A 20403-nucleotide genomic window follows, 5' to 3' on the forward strand; every position below is an offset into this window, starting at 1 on the left:
AGTGGAGGTGCCTGTGGGGTTGGTTTCCGCGGCGCAGAAGTATGGCTTATTTTCGGGGTATGTCTTATATTTCTCAAATCCTTAAAAACCCTGCCATGGCTTACTTTATGACTATGTATTAAAAAAGGGGAAACAGGGTAGAAAAGCTAACCAATAGTCTGAAACTGACACGGGGAGAAATAGAAGAGGGCACCTTCACTTCGGTATGGCTCCCCTTAATCACATACACAGCATGACAACAAAAACCCACCGACAGCATACAATTCAATATGGCTAACTTAACCCAACAACCACCACCCCCCACGCACAAACAAATCCCACTGCAGCTAACCAAAGACAATCAACCACACCCTAGGCCACCCCAACCTCTCTCACCACCAAGGAAACAGAACAAGCTAATAGAAAGAGAACCTACCCAAGTGACACTGACACAAAAACCCCACACATACACTAAGTAAAAGAACATAAGCTTTCCCACCCATCCCTACCACCACCCCCTCCTTTTCTTCCCAACCCTTTACTACTGCAGGGGTGCCCAAACTCTTTTCAAAGAGGGCCAGATTTGAAGTGAACATGCGTGAGGGCTGACCAAATTTGTTGAGCTTTTTTTAAGGATTGAGGTTGTTGAGTTTTTTTACGGTTTTACCCCAGGAAATACACTGCCACAGGGGCCGGATTAGGCCCCCAAAATGGACTTTGGACATGCCTGCTTTACTTCATAGAACACCAGTGTCTCACGACAAATGTAACTGATCTATAGAAAACACAACCCAAAGAAAGTGACAATGCATGTGGCTTTTGTAAATGAGGGAAATTTTTAAGAGAGAGAGAGAGAGGAGAGAGATATGCCAAGCAAGAATGCATGCATTGTGTCCACAGACAGGACAGGACAGGTTCCAAAAAAGGCCTTATCCTGCTTGATCACAAGCGCTTTATAAAGTTAGAAACCAGCGATCCAGCAATTCTGGGGACAATACCAGGCAAAAATAATGTGACAGCATCTGCCAGACCACCCAACACCCCGCCAATCCAAGATGGCTTCTTGATATTTCCAGTCTGTTCTCTCAGCTGATTAATCTCCCCATTTAGTCGATTCGCTTCTTTCTGGAATCCATCCTTCAGCAAAGCCTCTTGCTCCTGCAAGAAGAGAGGGCATTAACATCAAAAGCAAAGGGGTGTGATTCGGCTTCTGGTGTGCTTAAGAATATTTCCAGCTAAACTGAAAGGCAAAAGCTTTCTTCTGGTGCTCTAAAGGAGGCATCTAATTGAATGGAATTTAAGTTTTTCACGTCATTGTCTGCCACTTGACACTCAGTCAAAGAGATGGCTCAGATCATGATTAACTCCAACCCCAGGAGCTTCCCTCCACAGCTGAGTGTGTCTCAGAAGGATGCCTGACCAGAAAAAACATTGCTACCGGTAACTAAATTAGATAGAGGCCCTGCGATTGTGAAGAAGAGGGCTAATACTTCCCTGGGCCTGACTTGATCCATTTTGTAAGGAACCACCCAAACTAGTGTTCTTGTGTTTGCTTGTTGCAAATTGAGAAGAGGCCCAAGATGGGCCTGTGACAGTTACCCTGAGTTTACTCTCCATCATCATATTCTGCTCTTTCAGTAGATTGTCCCTTTCTTTCACCATCTTCTCCTCCAGCTGCTGGATGTTCAGCTCGTAGCTCCGTTTCTGATCCTCCATCTTCTGCTCCAGCTCAGCTTGCTTCTGCTTCTGGATCTCCTGCTCTCGCTGTGCAGCTTCAGCCTTTGCCTTTGCCTCTGTCCCGGGAATGGGAAAAAAGGAGGAACGAATAACTGCAGGTGTTTGTGCAGAGTCACAAGATATTGTTCTATGGGTATTGACTGCTATGGAGTTTGGGCTTGGCTAAAATAGGGTTAAAGGGGCCAGAATTACTGCTTGAAGTTTGTTAGTGCTCAGTGGCCCTGCATACCATTCATACCTGTATTTGGAGAAAGTAAGAAGCGCCAAAGCAACTAGAAAATAGAAAAGCAGTAGCAGAAGTAAATACTCCAGAGCAGTAGTTTGCGGGACGGATTCAAGTGAATACTAGGAAATTTAGGTTTGCACATTCAAGTCAGTTAATGAATTCTGTTGCCCTAGTGCAGGGTTCCCCAAACTAAGGCCCGGGGGCCAGATGCGGCCCACAAGGCTCATTTATGCGCCCCCTGGCAACCACCATTGCCCGCTCTTACCAGCGTGGCTCCCCACTTCCAGATCACCGGGAGCGTCAGAAATAGCTTGCGTGCATGCGCAAGCGTCATTTCCGGCGCACTTCCGGGCTGCAGGAGGCCCATGTGCACAAGCGATTTCCGGTGGTCCGGCAACCCGGAAGTGCGCCGGAAATTGTGTGTGTGCACGCATACGGGCACGCGCTCCAGCCCGCAGCACGATTGGCACTGGCCCTCGGCGAGGTAAGTTTGGGGACCCCTGCCCTAGTGCAAAAATTCCACTTTAAAAAAAACCTTTTTTTGCTGTTAGGAAAGTGACAGGCAATTGAACTGGAAATTGTGGGAGGTGAATGACTAAAAGGGAAAATGTGTAAGCACCCTACAAGCAAGTCAGGATGAGCATTCATTGTCATACTACATCCCCGTAAACAAATCACAATGAATGCTCAACAAGCATTGGATCGAATCAAACCTCTGCAAAAGCTTTCTGCAAGCAGATCATTATTATTAATTAATTAATTAATTTTAAACACCACCCAAGACCATCAGGTCCCAGGATGGATTCTTAATATATAGGCTGTCTGCTGGAGTCTTAGGAAACAGCTGGATACTCCCCTGGTATGCGTCATCTGCTTTAGTGACAGCTGTTCCGCTGAAAGGGGGAGGTGACTAGGTGGGTGTGTCAGGGAACAACAGAAGCTTTGGAAGGGGGCAAAAATAAGGATGACAGAGACAGGGAAGAGAGAGATGAGCTGCTGACCAAAAAGCACTTTCAGCAGGCTTCTTTCAAATCAGCCCTCTCCCTCAGAGAGGCAGAATGAGAGAATGTGCATGAAAAAAAGTGTCATTTCCCGGAGGGATCTGGTAAAAGTTTCATCCAGTAGAGTTCTGAGCCTTGAAAAGCACATAGGGCTGAAAGAGGAAGGAGGAGAAAATGTCTCTTTTCCAACATACTTCCAACATGCCATTTTCAAGGACTAAAAATATAACCACACCTGCAACCTCATAACCAAGTGGACGGCATGTGGGGAGGCCCAGAGTCTTCATGGGCCCCAGGGGAAGACCTCCAGAGAGCCACATTGTTGACCACTGTCACATGCATTCTACTTTACCTGCCATTTCCTTCTCTTTCTCTGACAGAGCTTGATCACTTAGAAGTATGGCTCTGCTGACATTCTCCTTCTCCTTGAGGAACTGCTGTAGGACTGTCTCTGCCTGTGATAGAAGAGTCAGCAGAGTGAATGAAGAGAGGCCGGCTAAAATCAGATTTGGTCCCTGCCTGCTTCAAGCTTCCTATTTTTGCTTAATAAGATGAGAAAGGAGACATACAAATGCACGAACGTTTCTGCAGTGATGTTAAAAATAAAGAGGAAGGAAGACTGTCTGAAGCATGGACTTTGAGAAGATGGATGGCCCAGTGGCATTTGACTCCCTGGCAAGCACCCCTTTCATTTCAGGCACAAAGTAGATCTCATCCTGCAGCTGAGGGCTGTGGACTTGCTTCTTCTATTACCTCTGTATTTAAAAGGTAACGGATCCCTGGATGGTTAAATCCAGTCAAAGTCATCTCGCTTTCAGACCGAGGGAGCTGGTGTTTGCCCACAGACAGCTTTCTGGGTCATGTGGCCAGCATGACTAAATCGCTTCTGGCACAACAGAACACCATGACGGAAACCAGAGCCCACAGAAACGGCGTTTACCTTCCTGCCACAGTGGTACCTATTTATCTACTTGCACTGGCGTGCTTTTGAACTGCTAGGCTGGCAGGAGCTGGGACAGAGCAATGGGAGCTCAACTCGTCATGGGGATTCGAACCGCCAACCTTCTGATCAGCAAGCCCAAGAGGCTCAGTGGTTTAGACCAGAGCACCACCTGCGTCCTCTGTATTGTGGCCCTCTGAGAGCCTAAGCAGATATGTTGAGGGGTGCCTGTGACTGGATCTGCTAGCATTCTGAATGTTACTTAACACTGCTGGGGACTGCACATCACATCACATCACATCACATCAGAGCAGCCAGGATGGAAGAAAAGATCATCTGCTTTTCTGATCTAAACAGCACCCTGAATATCCGATAATGCAAGGATCTCCCAGTGCCACTGTGTTCTAGTCTGATCTGCAATCTCTAGCAATTAATTTTAAGTAAAATTCAAAACACTGCAGACTTCCTGTGTCACATCTGTACAGGTCCTAAATTGGGAAGCTCAGGCACATTGCTAGCATAGCTGCCAAGTCTCCCGCTGAAAAATGCGGGATCAGCAGCGGCGCGGCACCGGAAGTCACTTCTACGCATGTCAGGACATGCATAGAAGCGACTTCCGGTGCCGCTCTGCCCGATTTCTGGTGCCCAGACATGGGCAGAGCAGCACACAAAATGGAGCCTCCCTGGCAGGTAGGAAATCCGGGGGATTTACAGGATTTTTTCCAATCCGGGCTGCCAGTGGGAAATGGTTTAAAATATGGAGGTTTCCCGTGAAAAATGGGAGACTTGGCAGCTATGATTGCTAGGGGAAGCAGAACAACCTCCCACAATCTCTCTCCCAGTCTATTTTTTATATGTCTCACGACTGGACCAGGAATCTGAGCTTGTTTCAGCTGTATGCTTTTCTGTTTGCTACCGGGTTGAACAATGTCAGACAAGCCTTAATTTTTCATGTTCAGAATTTTAAAAATGGTGCAATTGTATAGCAAGAGTAATTTATTATTATTATTATTATTATTATTATTATTATTATTATTATCCTGCCCATCTGGCTGGATTTCCCCAGTTACAATTTCAGTACCCAATCACCAGATCTGGTACTCAATTATGAACTTTGCACCTATTTCAACCACACCTATAAAATGTGTTTCAGATTTTGGCCATTTGAATTTTAAGAAAACCTTGATTTGGAGTGCACTCCAACCCTCCAATCAGCCGAGCTCCCCAGAAACATTACAATGTCCCTTTAAGATGTTCATTCAGCAGCCCTCACCCTTCCTCACCATCACTCCTTTTTTCTGTTCTTGGTGGTATCTCCGTTCCATTTCCTTCAGGTCATCCGAAAACAGCTTGTGACCCCCAGGACAGGAGTAAACCCCCTGTTTGATGTTTTCCTCCAGCTCCCCAGACAAGGACATCAACACAGCCCAACAGAGTTTTGAAGATTCCTGCTCATTCTTTTGGCAGAAGCCCTCCTTCATCTGGTCCATGGTTTTCTGGCAACACAAAGAAAAAAAAGCTGAGACATAGCTAAGCACTTCAAAACATTTCTATTCTGGGAGAACAGACTTTGTGTGCTACAGATTTATTTTTAGAATAAAATTGTTCAAGACATTTCTTAACCACCCTCCACCAAAAGATTCCAGTCTGGTGGACAAAAATCTGAATATTTGGGTATAATATACAGTTTGCAGCATGGGAAAAACTGTCCAGGTTTAACATGCTTGCTTCATGTTTGTTTTGCAACCAGACCGACACTCTCAATGTACCACCTCTTAACATGAAGATATCAAGGGACAACCTACCATGAGTTCCACCTGGAACCGTTGTTGGTCATCCTTGAAGGCACGAGCCAGGAACACCTGCAGGGCTTCCTTCTCACACTCGGCATGGATCCCCAGCAGCTCCTGGACCGTCTCCGTAGGAAGCTTCAGCTTTTGATCCATCAGCTCCCCGTAGCGCACAGTAGCATCATGGATAGCAGCCGAGTTCTCAATCTCAGCCAAGGCCAGCACTGCGCTCTCCATGCAAGGCACCTGCCCACTGCGAATGGTGTCCACATAGGTCGTCACTAGGTTCGCCAGCACTACCAGGGGGGGAAAGCAAAGGAGCTGGTTGTGGCAGCACTTATGGGAGGGCACACTGAACTGCCTGTGCTCAGAGTGGCCCATTGCAATGCAAAATCAAGTAGCTAGGATGGTGAGCCAGATCCCGAGCTCCTCCCTGGGGCAATTTTGACAGGTGCACAGGGCCACCCAGCTGTCAACCTGCTGATCTGAGGAGGACTACAGAGTTACCAGAACTCACAGCGGCCATTGACAAGGTGTCCTCCTGGGATGGTCTTTTCCTTGGATGTTATATAGATGTAACGGCAGAACTGGCCAGCTTGTTCCACAAAGTCAGGCTCCAACTGGCTCTCCTGCATCGACTCCAGCCGGGGCAGGTTCTTCCTAGTAGTGGGGCGGTCGAAAATGAAACACTTGCGAGTGGGGAAGAACATCCGGATACATTTGCGAGGCAGGTTGTACAGCTGAACATCAGAGGCATCACCTGGAAGGAAGAAGATGGAGATGTTAGCTATTTTTCTGAGTCAAAGCCTTCGTGATGAAGTAGGCTCCAGACACAGGACTCTGAAGATGACTCTTTACTTGCAGGATGGCAACTGTTAACAAGCTGTATTCAATCAATCAGATTTTATTCGACCGTCAGTCAGAAATAAACATTTATCCATACAAAAATTAAAACATCTAAACACAAGCAGTATTACTTGTGCATATCAAGTCCAATACAATGCATTTGAGCCCAAGAGAGGATGTTCATGCTTCTTGCTTCAAAAACTCTTTCATAGCAGTGTGTAAGATATCAGTGCCCGGTTTGTCTGTCCTCACAAACTCCTCCAGACACAGCATCTGCTTGAAGTTTCCACACTCCCATGTTGTTGTTGTTGTTGTTGAAGAATGAAACAACAAGACAACCTCCAACACCCTCCCCTCCTATATAAGAAACACACTCACTTTTAAAGGGAGTTAACAAATTAAAAAGTCGATGAGTCAGCATTTCTGTGACCTTAATTGTAGTCACAAGATTCTGCAGCTGTTACATTACATAGGTTTTCTCCCCCCCCCCCTGAGTACAATTCATTCTTTATGAAATGCAGTTTCTAATTATTAACAAATATTAACAGGTGGTGGAGAGCTTGTGGGTAAATCTGAAATGGTACATAGAAATGCAAATATACCAGTGGGTTGGAACATGGAAGAGGAAAACTGGGATTTGAGCAAGGCGGATATTTCATACTATAGAAGAGAAGGCATACTATACTTCATGGTTATCCTTATTAAGTACATAGACACACAACCCTTTCCCCTGTTCCTAACTTCATAGCTGCCAAGTTTTCCCTTTTCTCACGAGGAAGCCTATTCAGCATAAGGGAATTTCCCTTAAAAAAGGGGATAACTTGGCAGCTATGCTAACTTTCCCTCCCTTCTGGCTCTTAGATCTAACTGCAGATGGCAAGCCTATAGGCAGGGGTGGTACCATTTCTACGTTTTAAGCAACAGCTAGTAATTTCAGATGCATTATGAATTCTGAGTGTTTTTAAATATATATACTAAAAACGACAGTCTCATGCAATTTAAAGACTAGCAAGTGTGTTATGGCATAGGCTTACTCTCTCAGGTGCATGGAATGTTATCCTAAGTTGGCAGATATACACACATGCAAGTTACAAAGCTGGGTTAGCCAGCCTAGTGCCCTCTAGGTATCATGGGACCGCAACTCCCATCATCCCTAAGCAACGTCCATGCTGACTGGGCCTACCAGAGCTGGCTGTTGGTAAGTTAGCAAGGTTCCGTTGTGTTTGCTGCAGCAGAGTAACTTGGCTACCCCTTTGAAACAGTTTATATACTGTATTTTATTGTGGTTTGTTGGGAGGAATTTTGTGCAGAGGAAAGCTGCAACTGTTTCCAATAAATGTGATGTGTAAACACATCAAACGTGCTTTGAAACACAACTCTGCTAGGTAGTATAGACACAACGTTAACACACCTAGACTGGTATTAAACTAAGGCCACATTCACACAATACTTCAAAGCACTATGATACCATTTTGACCAGTCATGGCTTCCCCCAGAGAATTCCGGGAACTGGAGTCGGTTAAGCATGCGAAGAGTTGTTAGGAGACCCCTAATCTCCCCCAAAAGCTACAATTCCCAGAGTGGTTTAACAATCAATACTCCTTCCCAAGGAACTCTGTAGTCTGGGAAGGGGAAGAGTAGTTTCCCAACACTTCTCAGCACCTTTAACAAACAGCAGCTCCTGGAATTCTTTAGGGGAAACCATTGAATTTGTAAGCCACTGTTAGTACCTTTCCTTAATCTCAAGGAATGTTCCAGATACTCGTCTTCAGTGATGGGGTGCCCATTCAGCTCCAGCTGCAAGGTGAAATCCCGCAAGGCCCAGACGAAACTTGGGAAGAAGCGGACAAACTCAGCAGAGTCTTCCAGTCCCCCACTGCCGCCCCCGGGGGACGATTTGGATTTGATGCGCTCCGTGAGCTCTGTCACATAGCTGTTGGCCAGGTTTAGGAATCAAGAGACTAGTTGCCTGCACAGGGGGACAACAAGCACCCCCTCGAAATACCCCCACCGCATAGCCATGTAATACAGAACAGATAGTTCAATGCAAATGAGAAAGGTCCTGTACCTTTAAACTGCTGCATATTTTGGAGAGCTACCGGTATCTCATTAACCGTTTCCATTGCATGTGCAGAACAAATCCTCATGCAGCTGCATTTGTGGCGATGATGTCCTCACAATGTGCCCTTTCCATGCCTCTTCCCCCCCCCCCCATCCCGCCCCCAAGGGTGGCCTGCTTTGAAATTATTGCCACAGGAAAACAAAGTTACAACAGGAGAGAAAATCCCTTCAATTTTATGTGGCATGTGGATGGCAGTTGTAGAAAAATGATGTCAAAGACGTTCAAAGTTGCGAGTTAACTCTTTATTAGCAAAAGCAGGATCTTTACGGACTTGGTTGAGTGTCAGGCCTAAGGAGCACAGCAGCTCACCTCCAGTAGGTCTTGCCCCATGAATCCATTGCTGAGATTGAAAGTCGCCGCCTCCCCATAGCAGTCTAAGTCCCTCCTCTCCAAGGCTTTCCCCAAACAATCAGAGACTGCACCTGCATGCAACTTGCCACTGCTCTGCCCATTTCAGCCCTCTTCTGGTTCTGGGAGACAAGTGGGGAGGGAAGATTGTAGCAGCAGGGCAGGGAGACTCCTGTGACTTTTCATCGACCTGACTCATCTTCCTCTTGGCCTCCTCCCACTCGCCGGCTTTAGCCTCTGCCTTTGATTGTGGACTGCTCTCTGCCACAGATTCTTCCTGCTCACTAAACCCTGTTACCTCCTCATCTTCTGTTTTTTTAAAAAAAATGTACATAAATTTTATTAAACCTTCTCTTTTACAATTTCAAATTCTCATTTTACATCCTTAAGATATCAATGACTTCTCTTCTTCTCTTTCCACGGTTCATTTTACATATCTTAAATCCCTGCATATTTTAGAAAAAAAAAACCTATACCAATCAGTTCACCATTATTGCATCCATCAAAACTCATAGAGTTGCACCAGTTGTTCTGCACACTCTTGTCTCTGGCCCCACCCACCACTGACACATGGCCCCTGGAAGGTTGCACATAAAATAATGTGGCCCCTGGGCTGGAAAAGATTTCCTACCACTCCAGACGTAACAAGAGGCAATGTCCTAAGGAGAGAGAGCCAATACAGGACTTCCTCAAACTCCCTCCAGCAAATGAAAATCAGAGTTAGTGCTTGGGAAGGATACTGAAGCTGATCCATAGCTTGCTGGTCAATGGCACCAAAACTGTTGTAGACCAGGGTGCTGCTCAGGAGTACAGCCAAAGCGAAGATCCAGGTGTCGTTTTGAGTATCGCCCTAAGAAAGGAGGAAGAAAGCCATTGAAGAAGAAGAAGAAGAAGAAGAAGAAGAAGAAGAAGAAGAAGAAGAAGAAGAAGAAGAAGAAGAAGAAGAAGAAGAAGAAGAAGAAGAAGAAGAGCAGGAGGAGGATGATGATGAGGAGTTTGGATTTGATATCCCGCTTTATCACTACCTAAGGAGTCTCAAAGCGGCTAACAATCTCCTTTCCCTTCCTCCCCCACAACAAACACCCTGTGAGGTAAGTGAGGCTGAGAGACTTCAGAGAAGTGTGACTAGCCCACTGTCACCCAGCAGCTGCATGTGGAGGAGCGGGGAAGCGAACCTGGTTCCCCAGATTACGAGTCCACGGCTCTTAACCACTACACCACACTGGCTCTGCTTCTCTCCTTCCACCAGAGTGTTGCTAGAAGTACTGTTCATAGAATCATAGAACTGTAGAGTTGGAAGAGACCCTGAGGGTCAATCTGGCCCAACCCCCTGCGATGCAGGAATACAATGCAGCTGTCCCATAGGGGGTTCAAACCTGCAACCTTCACATTATCAGCTCCATGCTCTAACCAACTGAGCTGCGCAATACATACGTACTGATTCATTCTCAAGTTATTTGTTGCTTTTACTTGGCCCTGGGAAAGCTGGCGCAGTGGGCTAAGGACTGACGCTGATGCAGTTGCACTACTGAGAACCAAAGTGCTGTTGGTGCTGGGCTATACCTAAACTCCCTTCCTTTGAGCCCCAATTCTGGGTTTTTAACAGCAGCTAGCCCCATTAAAATAAAGCAGGAAAAGCTTTGCCCAACACTTGTTCCCATGCCAGAGAAAAGCTTCCCAAGGTAAGTAATAATAATAATAAATTATTATTATTATTATTATTATTATTATTATTATTATTATTTATACCCCACCCATCTGGCTGGCTTTCCCCAGCCACTCTAGGAGGCTCCCAACAGAATATTAAAAATACGACAAAACATCAAACATTAAAAACTTCCCTAAACAGTTTCTGTTCCTCAGGCTGATGCTATTGTTGTGTGAGCAGAGCCAGAAACAAAGTAGCAACTCTAAAGCACAAGCGTGCAAGGAAGTTGAGAAATGCCATTGGTGTAGCGATGTTTGCTCATGTAGGCTTGAGCTTGCCCTTTGCTATCACATACCATTGCGAATGGAAAGGCAATCAGCACCAGGTTCACACTATACAGACCTTCCTCCAGCTCTCAACTTCAACTGACTGGAAATTCCAAAAATTACGTAAGTTGTGCTGTGCCATCAAAATCCCAGCAGCCAAAATATTTAGTCATACTTGGGGCTTTCCTGTAGTTTACAAAGAGGTTGGCACCCTCACACCAGCTTGTTTTCACAGTCCCTTCACAGAGGTTTCAGCCTCTGAGTCACACTTTAAATGTATAAAACATTTATCTCTGTTGATGTGTGCATTTTCTGGTTCTGCAGACAAATACCTGGCAATGATCCTTCAGCAGCTGGGTACGGTGGCAGATATGTTGCGCCTGGCCCTGTCACAAATGCTACGGTATTATGTCCTATGCCCGTACATGCTAGGCAGAAATTCAGCAGGTGCACCATCCAAGAGTTCAGAATTACCTTTTCCACATCGCCGAGTCCCTCTGTATCCAGAAGCACAAGGGTTTGACCAGGCCGGCCGGGGTAGGGGACGCACCACATCCAGATTCCCTTGGTCTTTGACTGCACCGTAGAACCCAGGGGGAAACCTAACCATGGAGATAATCAAATTTTCAGGATTTAGGAAACTGGAAACATGCAAGCTAGTAAGATCAGGGAACGGGGCTGACGCCCTTTCTCTTGGAAGGCTCTTACGTCTTACACAGATGATAAGAGGCAACATTTGAAGGGTGTAGTTCCCTCTCCCACACAGGGGGATGGGGTGGTAGGAAAAGTGGGCTTCTTTTTAGAAAACTAGAAAGCTTCCTGACACTGAATTAGCCCATCTAACCCAGTATTGTCACTCTACCCTGACTGACAGCAATTCACCAGGGTTTTCAGACTAGGAACATTCAACCTGGGAACTTATACATGCAGATCAGATACTCTACTAATGTTCTACATTTTCCTAAGAGATGTATCAGGAAAACTAGGATTAGAGGCATGCTGGACTCCTGTGGAAGTTGTGTCCAAATTGTTGCCTTGGAACACATTAACTGGCCTTGAATAATAATAATAATAATAATAATAATAATAATAATAATAATAAATACCCCACCATCTGGCTGGGTTTTGCCAGCCACTCTGGGCGGCTCCCAACAGAATATTAAAAACACGATAAAACATCAAACATAAAAACTCCCCTAAACAGGGCTGCATTCAGATGTCTTCTAAAAGTCAAATAGTTGTTTATTTCCTTGACATCTGATGGGAGTGCGTTCCACAGGGCGGGCGCCACCACCGAGAAGGCCCTCTGCCTGGTTCCCTGTATCCTCACTTCTCGCAGTGAGGGAACCGCCAGAAGGCCCTCGGCGCTGGACCTCAGTGTCCGGGCAAAACGATGAAGGTGGAGACGCTCCTTCAGGTATATTGGGCCGAGGCTGTTTAGGGCTTTAAAGGTCAGCACCAACACTTTGAATTGTGCTTGGAATAAGTCACTACAGGATTCTCTCTGCACAGAAGGGCACTCTGTGGTCCACATACACACCCCATTTGAGCATAAAACACTTAAATGTAGAGTTTGCTCCCCTCCATCTCCAGGGTTCACCGCAATTTTCTCTCTCACCTGAGTTTCTGCCAGCTAGTTTGTTCATGAGGTAGGACTTGCCCGTTCGGTAGAGTCCCACAATGGCAACCACCACCACCGGCTGGCGAATTTCAGAGAGCAGGTGAAGGGCCTTTTCACAGACAAAGAGCTTCCTGTCCCTGTTCTGGATCAGGCAGATGGGCTCAGACATGTGGCTTTTGGGCGCCATTGCTCTAAACCTTAAAGTACTGTTTGGGGTAGGAGACAGATGGAAAACCAGGAAGAGTCACCACTGGATATATTTCATGTACACCTATGTATAAAAAATATGAGCCAGAAGAATCAGAAAGATGCTATTATTTATATTTAGATAGATTATTTATTTTGACAAAGTAATAATCACAAATATATAAGAATTAAAATGTGCACCCCACCACTGAGACCATTCCATTGTAACTATCTAACCTCCCAAAATGTCAACACGTCTTGCGATGGTTTGATCCCTTTCCATTTTAACAGTATAAATTCTACAAACACTCTCTCTATCTCCTCAAAATAATTTCCCCTACATATTCCCCGTCTTACCTTAATGGCACATATTACTTTATCATTAATAGCTATACCCCACCCCTCTTTATACCATTCTTCCATTTTATATTCTGCTTGACCCTTCCACTTCCTACCGTAGCTATAAAATTTGTGCAGTTGTTAATAAATTTGTGAGCAAGTCCTTCATAGCCTTTGAACCTTCCACCCCATTGTAAATAGATAATAATGCTACCTCTGGACTTTCAGTCAGCTTTAACCCAGTGATTTCTGTTATCTCCTTAAACCCCCTTTGCCAAAAAAATTGTACATATTTACACCACCACCACCACCAGTGAAGATAGATGATTTATAAAGATGTGCACAAGCAATGTGCAAATAAATCCATTAATAAAAGACAGCTTAAAAAATTAGGGAATGAATTTGATTCAGTGTTGACCATTTGTTCTGTATGCTATTAATTTATAATTTCTGGATGTTTAAATGATTTTATGGTACACGGCCAAGATATTATCTTTATTACTATTTGAACAACTTGATGGTTTATTGCCTTACTGTGGCAGAGCAATAAAACTGCTGGTGCATTTGCAAAGCAAAGCAGGGCCAGGAATGGTTTCAATTTGGATGGGAACCACCTGTTGAGATTCCTGCATTGACCCCCAGGGTTCCATTCAAATCTACAATTCTCTGACTCTATGATTCTGTCATCTAGAACAGGCATGTCCAACAGGTAGATTGTGATTTTGGATGTCTGCGATAGATTACTGGTAGATCATTGGCTCCCCCCAAAGAAGCTGAACAACTGTGGCTCCCCTTTAAAAAGTTCAACATTTTATCTCCTCCCTGAAAAAGCTCAACAACTTTGACCCCAATCACTGCCAGTTTTTAACTCTGTGAGTAGATTGCAGTCTCTTGGGAGTTGGCCACCCCTGATCTAGAACATGGGAAGACAAGCTAAGGTCCGGGGGCCAGATCCAGCCCAATCACCTTCTAAATCTGGCCCATGGACGGTCTGGGAATCAGTGTGTTTTTACATGAGTCAAATGTGTCCTTTTATTTAAAATGCATTTCTGGGTTATTTGTGGGGCATAGGAATTCATTCATTTTTTCTTCTTCAAAATACAGTCCGGCCCCCCACAAAGTCTGAGGGACAGTGGACCGGCTCCCTGCTGAAAAAGTTTGCTGACCCCTGATCTAAAAGGTCACAGGTCCCCCATCCCTGCATTTGTGGAACTGAAATAATTAAAATAGCATTCTCCCTTTAAAATCTGCCTTCACCTCTCTCCTCTTCCTTCATTTTTCTTGTGTCATATTTTAGACAGTAAGGTTCTCAAGGCAAGGAACTAACCTTTTGCAAAACACCACACATATTAAAGTTACAACAACAACAACAACAACAACGGGCTACTGTTTTAATATTGGCATTTATTGGAAATGAAAGGTGGCGTACAATTTAGAAAAAAAATTGTTACTGTTTGTTACTGTTATTATTAGGAAGAAACTATGTTCTGAGCAGTTTATCTGCAATGAGCAAACTTCTCACCGAAGAATCTCTGGGAAGCCCCGTGTTTCGAGGAACACCGTTTCAAAACCACCAGTAATGATAATTACTGGGGCAGTTAAAACTTGCTTTGGTTTCCGGATCGAGGCCTGCCTTGCCCAGAGACACACAGAGGGCCCGGAAGGTTGACTGGCCTCTTTGCAGGGTGCAAAGCAACCTCCTCCATCTTATAGCGCAAAACCACAAACCGCACAGGGTTCGTGTGGGAATCCCCAGGCCGATTCTCACGAGACACGCACCAAAGGGGTAATGGTGCCAAATGCACAAAACCCATCATAGGAGCCAACTCCTAGGGGGCCGAGGTCCCTTCGCCCCCCCCCCCGCAATAAAATGTTTGAAGGGGTCGCCCCCCCTCCGCATTGACATTCAAACGATGTGCGTGCGCCGTGTCATGTGATCGATTATGTGGTGCAGGGCTCCCCCCCCCATTTTATTCAAGTTGACACCCCTGGCTAGAACCTCTTCCCTTAGCTCATCGCCCCCCCCCCCGGGTTGGCGCTAAACCAGCTTCAGACGCGCGGGGACATTTGGCAGCAGCTCGTAAGCAAAAAGAGCTTCGCTGCGGTGCCGCTCCAAATACAGTACTTGGCTAAAACTAGCTCGGGTGGGGATCCAAGAATAAACAACCGGCCTTTTGCTGCCCCGTGAACGCCGCTGCTCTCCTTTCGCATGTGCACCTGCAAGCCGATCCTCCGCGCGTCTACTTGGTAGTAAACCAGACGGCGCCGGCTCCTCCCCCTCGGCCCCACCCCTCTCTCGCAGGAGCGCGGCTGTTCCCAACTTTCCAGTGCAACGTCTACACAGAAGTAAGCCTTACTTTAACCGCACGGGGCAGGAGTGCCAACTTGGCCCCGTGACCGTGGGTGTCCGCCTGTCCGGGGCCGTGGGTGCCACGCAGCGTGCATGGCCCTGGCACCGAAATTTGTGGGTGCCCCGCCCGGCTCCCTTCATGGGGAATTTTGTGGGCGATGGCGCACCCAGCCAGGGCCCCAGGGAGTTGGCACCTATGCCGCGAGGATGACTCCAGGGAAAAGAGGGCTGGGATTGCACGTGTGGATTCTCGCAGCAGGCAAACGAGGAGGAGGCTCTCCAAGCTCCGCCTCCGCGGCTGTTCAGCAACGGGGATCGCGGCGCAACTGCCGATCGCGGCGGGGTCCGCCCAAAACATGGCAAGGGCGCTCTCCTTACCGTCCCGGCAGCAGCAGCGGCGGCCTCCGGCTCCCAGTCTTCCCGCACGCTCTCCTGCTGACCGCACTAACTTCGGCTCCTTGCCTGCTCAGCTGGACTTTTGTTCGCGACGAGGAAGTGAAAGTGAAAGCGGCCCCTGATTGTAAGCGCAGGATTCCGGGAAGAGCTGAGAGTTCGCGGCAGCGCCACCCGCTCCTCCATTTCTGAGTTTTTATCTGCCTTCACGCACGGATCTGGGCGTTTCTGAACTGTAACCAGTTATGCATGCCCTTTTATGGACGTATGTTCAGTATTATTTTATTAATACTATTGCCTAACACCAGTTTGTTGTGGACTTCGGCTACTTATGAACTTGATAAATATGCCTAGCTTCAGTGGGATTTTAGTGTTGTGATTTTTTTTGGGGGGGAGAGTATATGGGACGCGGGTGGTGCTGTGGGTTAAACCACAGAGCCTAGGGCAGGCACCCCCAAACTGGCCCTCCAGATGTTTTGGCCTACAACTCCCATGATCCCTAGCTAACAGGATCAGTGGTCCGGGAAGATGGGAATTGTAGTCCAAAACATCTGGAGGGCCAAAGTTTGGTGATGCCTGGCCTAGGGCTTGTCGATCAGAATCCCCGCGACGGGGTGAGCTCCCGTTGCTCGGTCCCAGCTCCTGCCAACCTAGCAGTTCGAAAGCACGTCAAAGTGCCAGTAGATAAATAGGTACTGCTCCGGCGGGAACATGACCTGGAAGCTGTACATTGGCTCCCTCAGCCAATAACAGAGATGAGCACCGCAATCCCAGAGTCGACTCGGTCATGACTGGACCTAATGGTCAGGGGTCCCTTTACCTTTACCTAGTAGTCTGTATAATGCCCAAGTCCCAATTCCTGAGCACCTAGACCCACAGCAAAGGTTAAAATCTGGTATGAACTAACCAGGCCATCTTCTTGGTGACTTACTGGGCTTGAGTATAACAAAAGGGAAGTAGCTTTGAGCCAAATGGGTACTCCCCCCCTCCCTCACCTGGCTGGTAGGGGCAGCAGAGTTATGTGAGAGAGTTTGAAGCAGCCTTCAGGTAGAAGTCAGGGAACGAGAGCCGTGCTTGATTTCTGTTGTCAGGGTGTGTGTGTGTGCAAATAGGTAAATATGCAAATAGGGATGGCGTTGTGGTCTAAAGTTAAACCACCGAGCCTCTTGGGCTTGCTGATTGGAAGGTTGGCGGTTCGAATCCCCATGACAGGGTGAGCTCCCGTTGCTCTGTACCAGCTCCTGCCAACCTAGCAGTTCGAAAGCAAGTGCAAGTAGAAGGGAAGGTGAAGGGAAGGGAAGCGGCATTTCCGTACGCTCCGGTTTCTGTCATATCGCCCCGTTGCACCAGAAGTGGTTTAGTCGTGTTGGCCACATGACCCGGAAAGCTGCCTGTGGACAAACGCCAGCTCCCTCTGCCTGAAAGCAAGATGACCGTCGTCCCAACCCCATAGTCACCTTTGACTGGACTTAACTGTCCAGGGGTCCTTTACCTTATATACTGTATGCAAGTAAACCATATATCATAAAGACACCACAGTCACCACTGACCCTCATTCCATAGAAATTGAACCCTGCACCTCAGATTGAGGTGTCATGCAACAGCAGGGGTGACCAACCTGGGAAGGGGGCCTACGAACACATCGAATATTCAACCTGTCATGTTTTAATCTGGTTTTAGATTATGGTTGATTTTAACTATTATTTCTGAATGTTTCAAATGCTTGTTATTTTCTTTTATGGGTAAAAAGGAGCATGGGCGTACCCAGCGCGGGGCGGGAGGGCAGCTGCCCCCCTAGAAGCAGGGCTGGCGCAGAAGAGCGGCACTGCCGGCGGAGCCGATGGGCAGAGGTGGAGGCGGAGCACAGCCCGGCAGAGCGAGAGTTCGGCGTTCCCACCCACCCACCGCGCCGCGCCCTCCCTTCAGCTCCCCGTCGCGCCCTCCGGCAAGGCCGAGTGCAGCGGGGAACCAGAGAGTGCGACGGGAAGCTGGAGGGTGTGGCACGACGGGCGGGAACGCCGAACTCACGCTCCACTGGGCTGTGCTTCTCCTCCGCCGCCTGCCTCTGGAGACTCCCCCGCTGCCGCCGATCCTGCTGCTGCCACCGGCGACCCCCTCGCCCGGCAGCCACTGCACTCCGGCTCCTCCCCCGCCCTGCCGTGCGCGCTTCCTCCCTTCCCTTCCCTCCTGTGCCTTGGCCCTGCCCCTTGCCCCCCTTGCCCCTAGTTTTGATCCTGGGTACGCCCCTGAAAAGGAGCAGGGGGAGAGAGAGATGAGAAATGCACACACACAAAAATCCCTCAACAACTTCACTACACTTTGAGGCAGTAATGCGAACACACACCCTGGGTCTTTTGCAGTAGCGAGCCTGGCCCTGGGAGCCCTGGACGTCTGCTCCACAAATGTTGCCCTGATGGGGCAGCTACCAGCAGCCACCCATTTCCCCCTTGCCTTTTTGCACCCCTCTGCCTGTCTCTTGCCTTGCGTCCTCGGAATTGTCGCAATCCTGTACATTTCTGCATTTCATTTCTTTCTGACCTTACTTTTTTTACTATTTCCCCATCCAACCATACTTGTAACTTCCCACCTTCCATTAACTTGACTCTGTAAGCAAATTTCAGGGCCTGCATTTGATGGGGAAAGCCATGACAGTCCAAACTGAGTAGACCCAAAAAGGTGACCTTTTAGCTGCAATTAGCTGTGACCGCAAGTCTTTCTCAAGGGAGAAATTGCTTCACAAACAAATAAGGCAATTGTGTCTGCTTGCTCAACTGTCATATTGAGAACCGACTAGTTCCTAGTCTTAGTTTTAAGATTTAACATGGTATCCTAACCTTGGGAAATAATGGCTCCCTACACAAAACCTGTCAGCATTACTGAGATCACTGGACTCTTTCCCCCTCTTCCCTTAGCAAGAGTGTCGATTGCCCAATTTCCTGGAATGGGATAGAATTGGCAACGCTAGCTGGTACAACAGCTCTCCAAAATAAAAACATTTAAAAAAGAAGTTGTTAGTTGAAGAGACTAGAAATAAAGCAGGCGTACTCAAAGACAGCTTTTATTTTTTATTTAAACAAATACTGAAACACACAAGCACTTCATGCACTTTCATTACAATTTTCATTGTAACATTGCAATACTTTGAGAATAAGCATGAATAAGACCCCCCCCCCAATTATTCTGCACAAGGGGAGAGGGGGTTCAGCTCAAAAGACATGGCAGCAGCCCGAGACGAGCAAACTGACTGCAACTGAATAGATTCCTTCCCTTGTCAATAGTGCAGATCACTGGTGGGTGGAGGGATGCCAGGAATCTGGGTTTGGGGGTGAGGAATTCAGAGGTTGCAAAAGCACAGCAGCTACACATTTACCCATCTTTGGCTGCAGACCAGTTCATAGCACACAGCACCACGAGACAAATATGAGGGATTTCTCCACCTTAGCTGCTTCGTACATGTGGACTGGGCAGCAACAGCCCCATCACACAGCTGATTCTGAGTGTTATTAGCAACGTGGGAGAGGGGCAGGCAAAGCAGCTCAGTGATATAGGAGCTGCTTAGCATGCAGAAGGTCGCTGGTTCAATTCCTAGCATCTCCAGATAGGGCTGGGAATGTCCCTATCTGAAACCCCAGAGAGCTGCTGCCAGTCAGTGCAGACAAAATCAAATGGACCAGTGATCTGACTATCAGGCAGCTTCCTACCTTCTTCCTAAGAGATGGATCCAACCATCTGGTTTTATATTAGCACCATCCATATCAAAATGCAGTTAAGTGTACAACCATAGGCAACACTGTAAACACCCCCTGAAGATTCATTCAACATGGACACAGGTAATTGTTTAGAACAGAAGTCAGTACACAGGTGCAGTGAATTTGCGCGAGATAAAGGATGCCCTTCAGGAATAATGGCACACATACTGAAATAAACGAGTGGGATGGTGGTGGATGACCCCTATTTCCCATTCCCTAAAACCCATCCATCTGAGTTTCATGGACAGATGGAAAAATCAGTGCTCAGCTCCTAACATCTAAACCAAATAAGTTTTCCACACACTTAACTTGCCTTCAGATAATTTTAAGCTGAAAACTTTGGGTTAGAGCCTAGCTTAGGATGCAACCCTAACTAGGCCTACTCAAAAGCAGGTCCTTTTAAAGTCAATGAGATTACAACTAGAGCCTTAGAGTAAACTTGTTGAAATCATGTTAGTCTAAGTCCCACTGGCTTCACCTACTCTAAACATGTCTCAGACTTCAATCCTAACTGCTTTGGAGGAAGCCCCACTAAATGCAACAGGACTTACTTTGGAGTAAATATGATTAGGACTGCATTGTAAGCCTGGATGCAATACAGTGGTACCTCGGGTTACAAACACTTTAGGTTTACAAACACTTCGGGTTGCAGACTCTGCTAACCCGGAAGTAGTACTTCAGGTTAAGAACTTTACCTCAGGATGAGAACAGAAATCGCGCGGTGGTGGTAGTGGGAGGCCCCATTAGCTAAAGTGGTACCTCAGGTTAAGAACTGTTTCAGATTAAGAACAGACCTCCAGAA

General features: G+C 47.0%; 1 protein-coding gene across 4 annotated transcripts; it reads right to left on the reverse strand.

The window, feature by feature from the left end:
- Positions 1–134: 134 nt before the first annotated feature.
- Positions 135–16209, reverse strand: LOC118087049 (guanylate-binding protein 3). Of its 4 annotated transcripts, none has more exons than XM_035119318.3 (11): positions 15467–16209; positions 12582–12790; positions 11438–11565; positions 9730–9839; positions 8250–8452; positions 6191–6433; positions 5689–5969; positions 5167–5379; positions 3296–3398; positions 1579–1772; positions 135–1137 (listed from the first exon to the last, which is right to left on the reverse strand). In XM_035119318.3, the coding sequence occupies exons 1-11, from the start codon at positions 15598–15600 to the stop codon at positions 922–924; spliced, it is 2034 nt and encodes a 677-aa protein (XP_034975209.2). In that variant the 5' UTR covers positions 15601–16209; the 3' UTR covers positions 135–921. The 4 variants fall into 4 exon arrangements, with proteins under 4 accessions (XP_034975209.2, XP_034975212.2, XP_034975210.2 ...); XM_035119321.3 differs by having other exon boundaries at positions 15838–16058; XM_035119319.3 differs by having other exon boundaries at positions 12582–12855; positions 15838–16056.
- Between the last annotated feature and the right edge of the window lie 4194 nt (positions 16210–20403).

This window comes from Zootoca vivipara, chromosome 6 (assembly GCF_965207765.1).
Source record: "Zootoca vivipara chromosome 6, rZooViv2.hap1.1, whole genome shotgun sequence".
Lineage (NCBI taxonomy): Eukaryota > Metazoa > Chordata > Lepidosauria > Squamata > Lacertidae > Zootoca > Zootoca vivipara.

Bases quoted from the DNA above. Each gene is read 5' to 3' on its own strand.
- LOC118087049 (XM_035119318.3), bottom strand. From the start codon at position 15,600: ATGAAGGGAGCCGGGCGGGGCACCCACAAATTTCGGTGCCAGGGCCAT. The intron at 5,970-6,190 runs GTGAGTTCTGGT...CCCCCCTGGTAG, and splicing joins ACACCTTGTCAATGGCCGCT to TGCTGGCGAACCTAGTGACG. The intron at 5,380-5,688 runs GTAGGTTGTCCC...TTGTGTTGCCAG, and splicing joins GGTTCCAGGTGGAACTCATG to AAAACCATGGACCAGATGAA.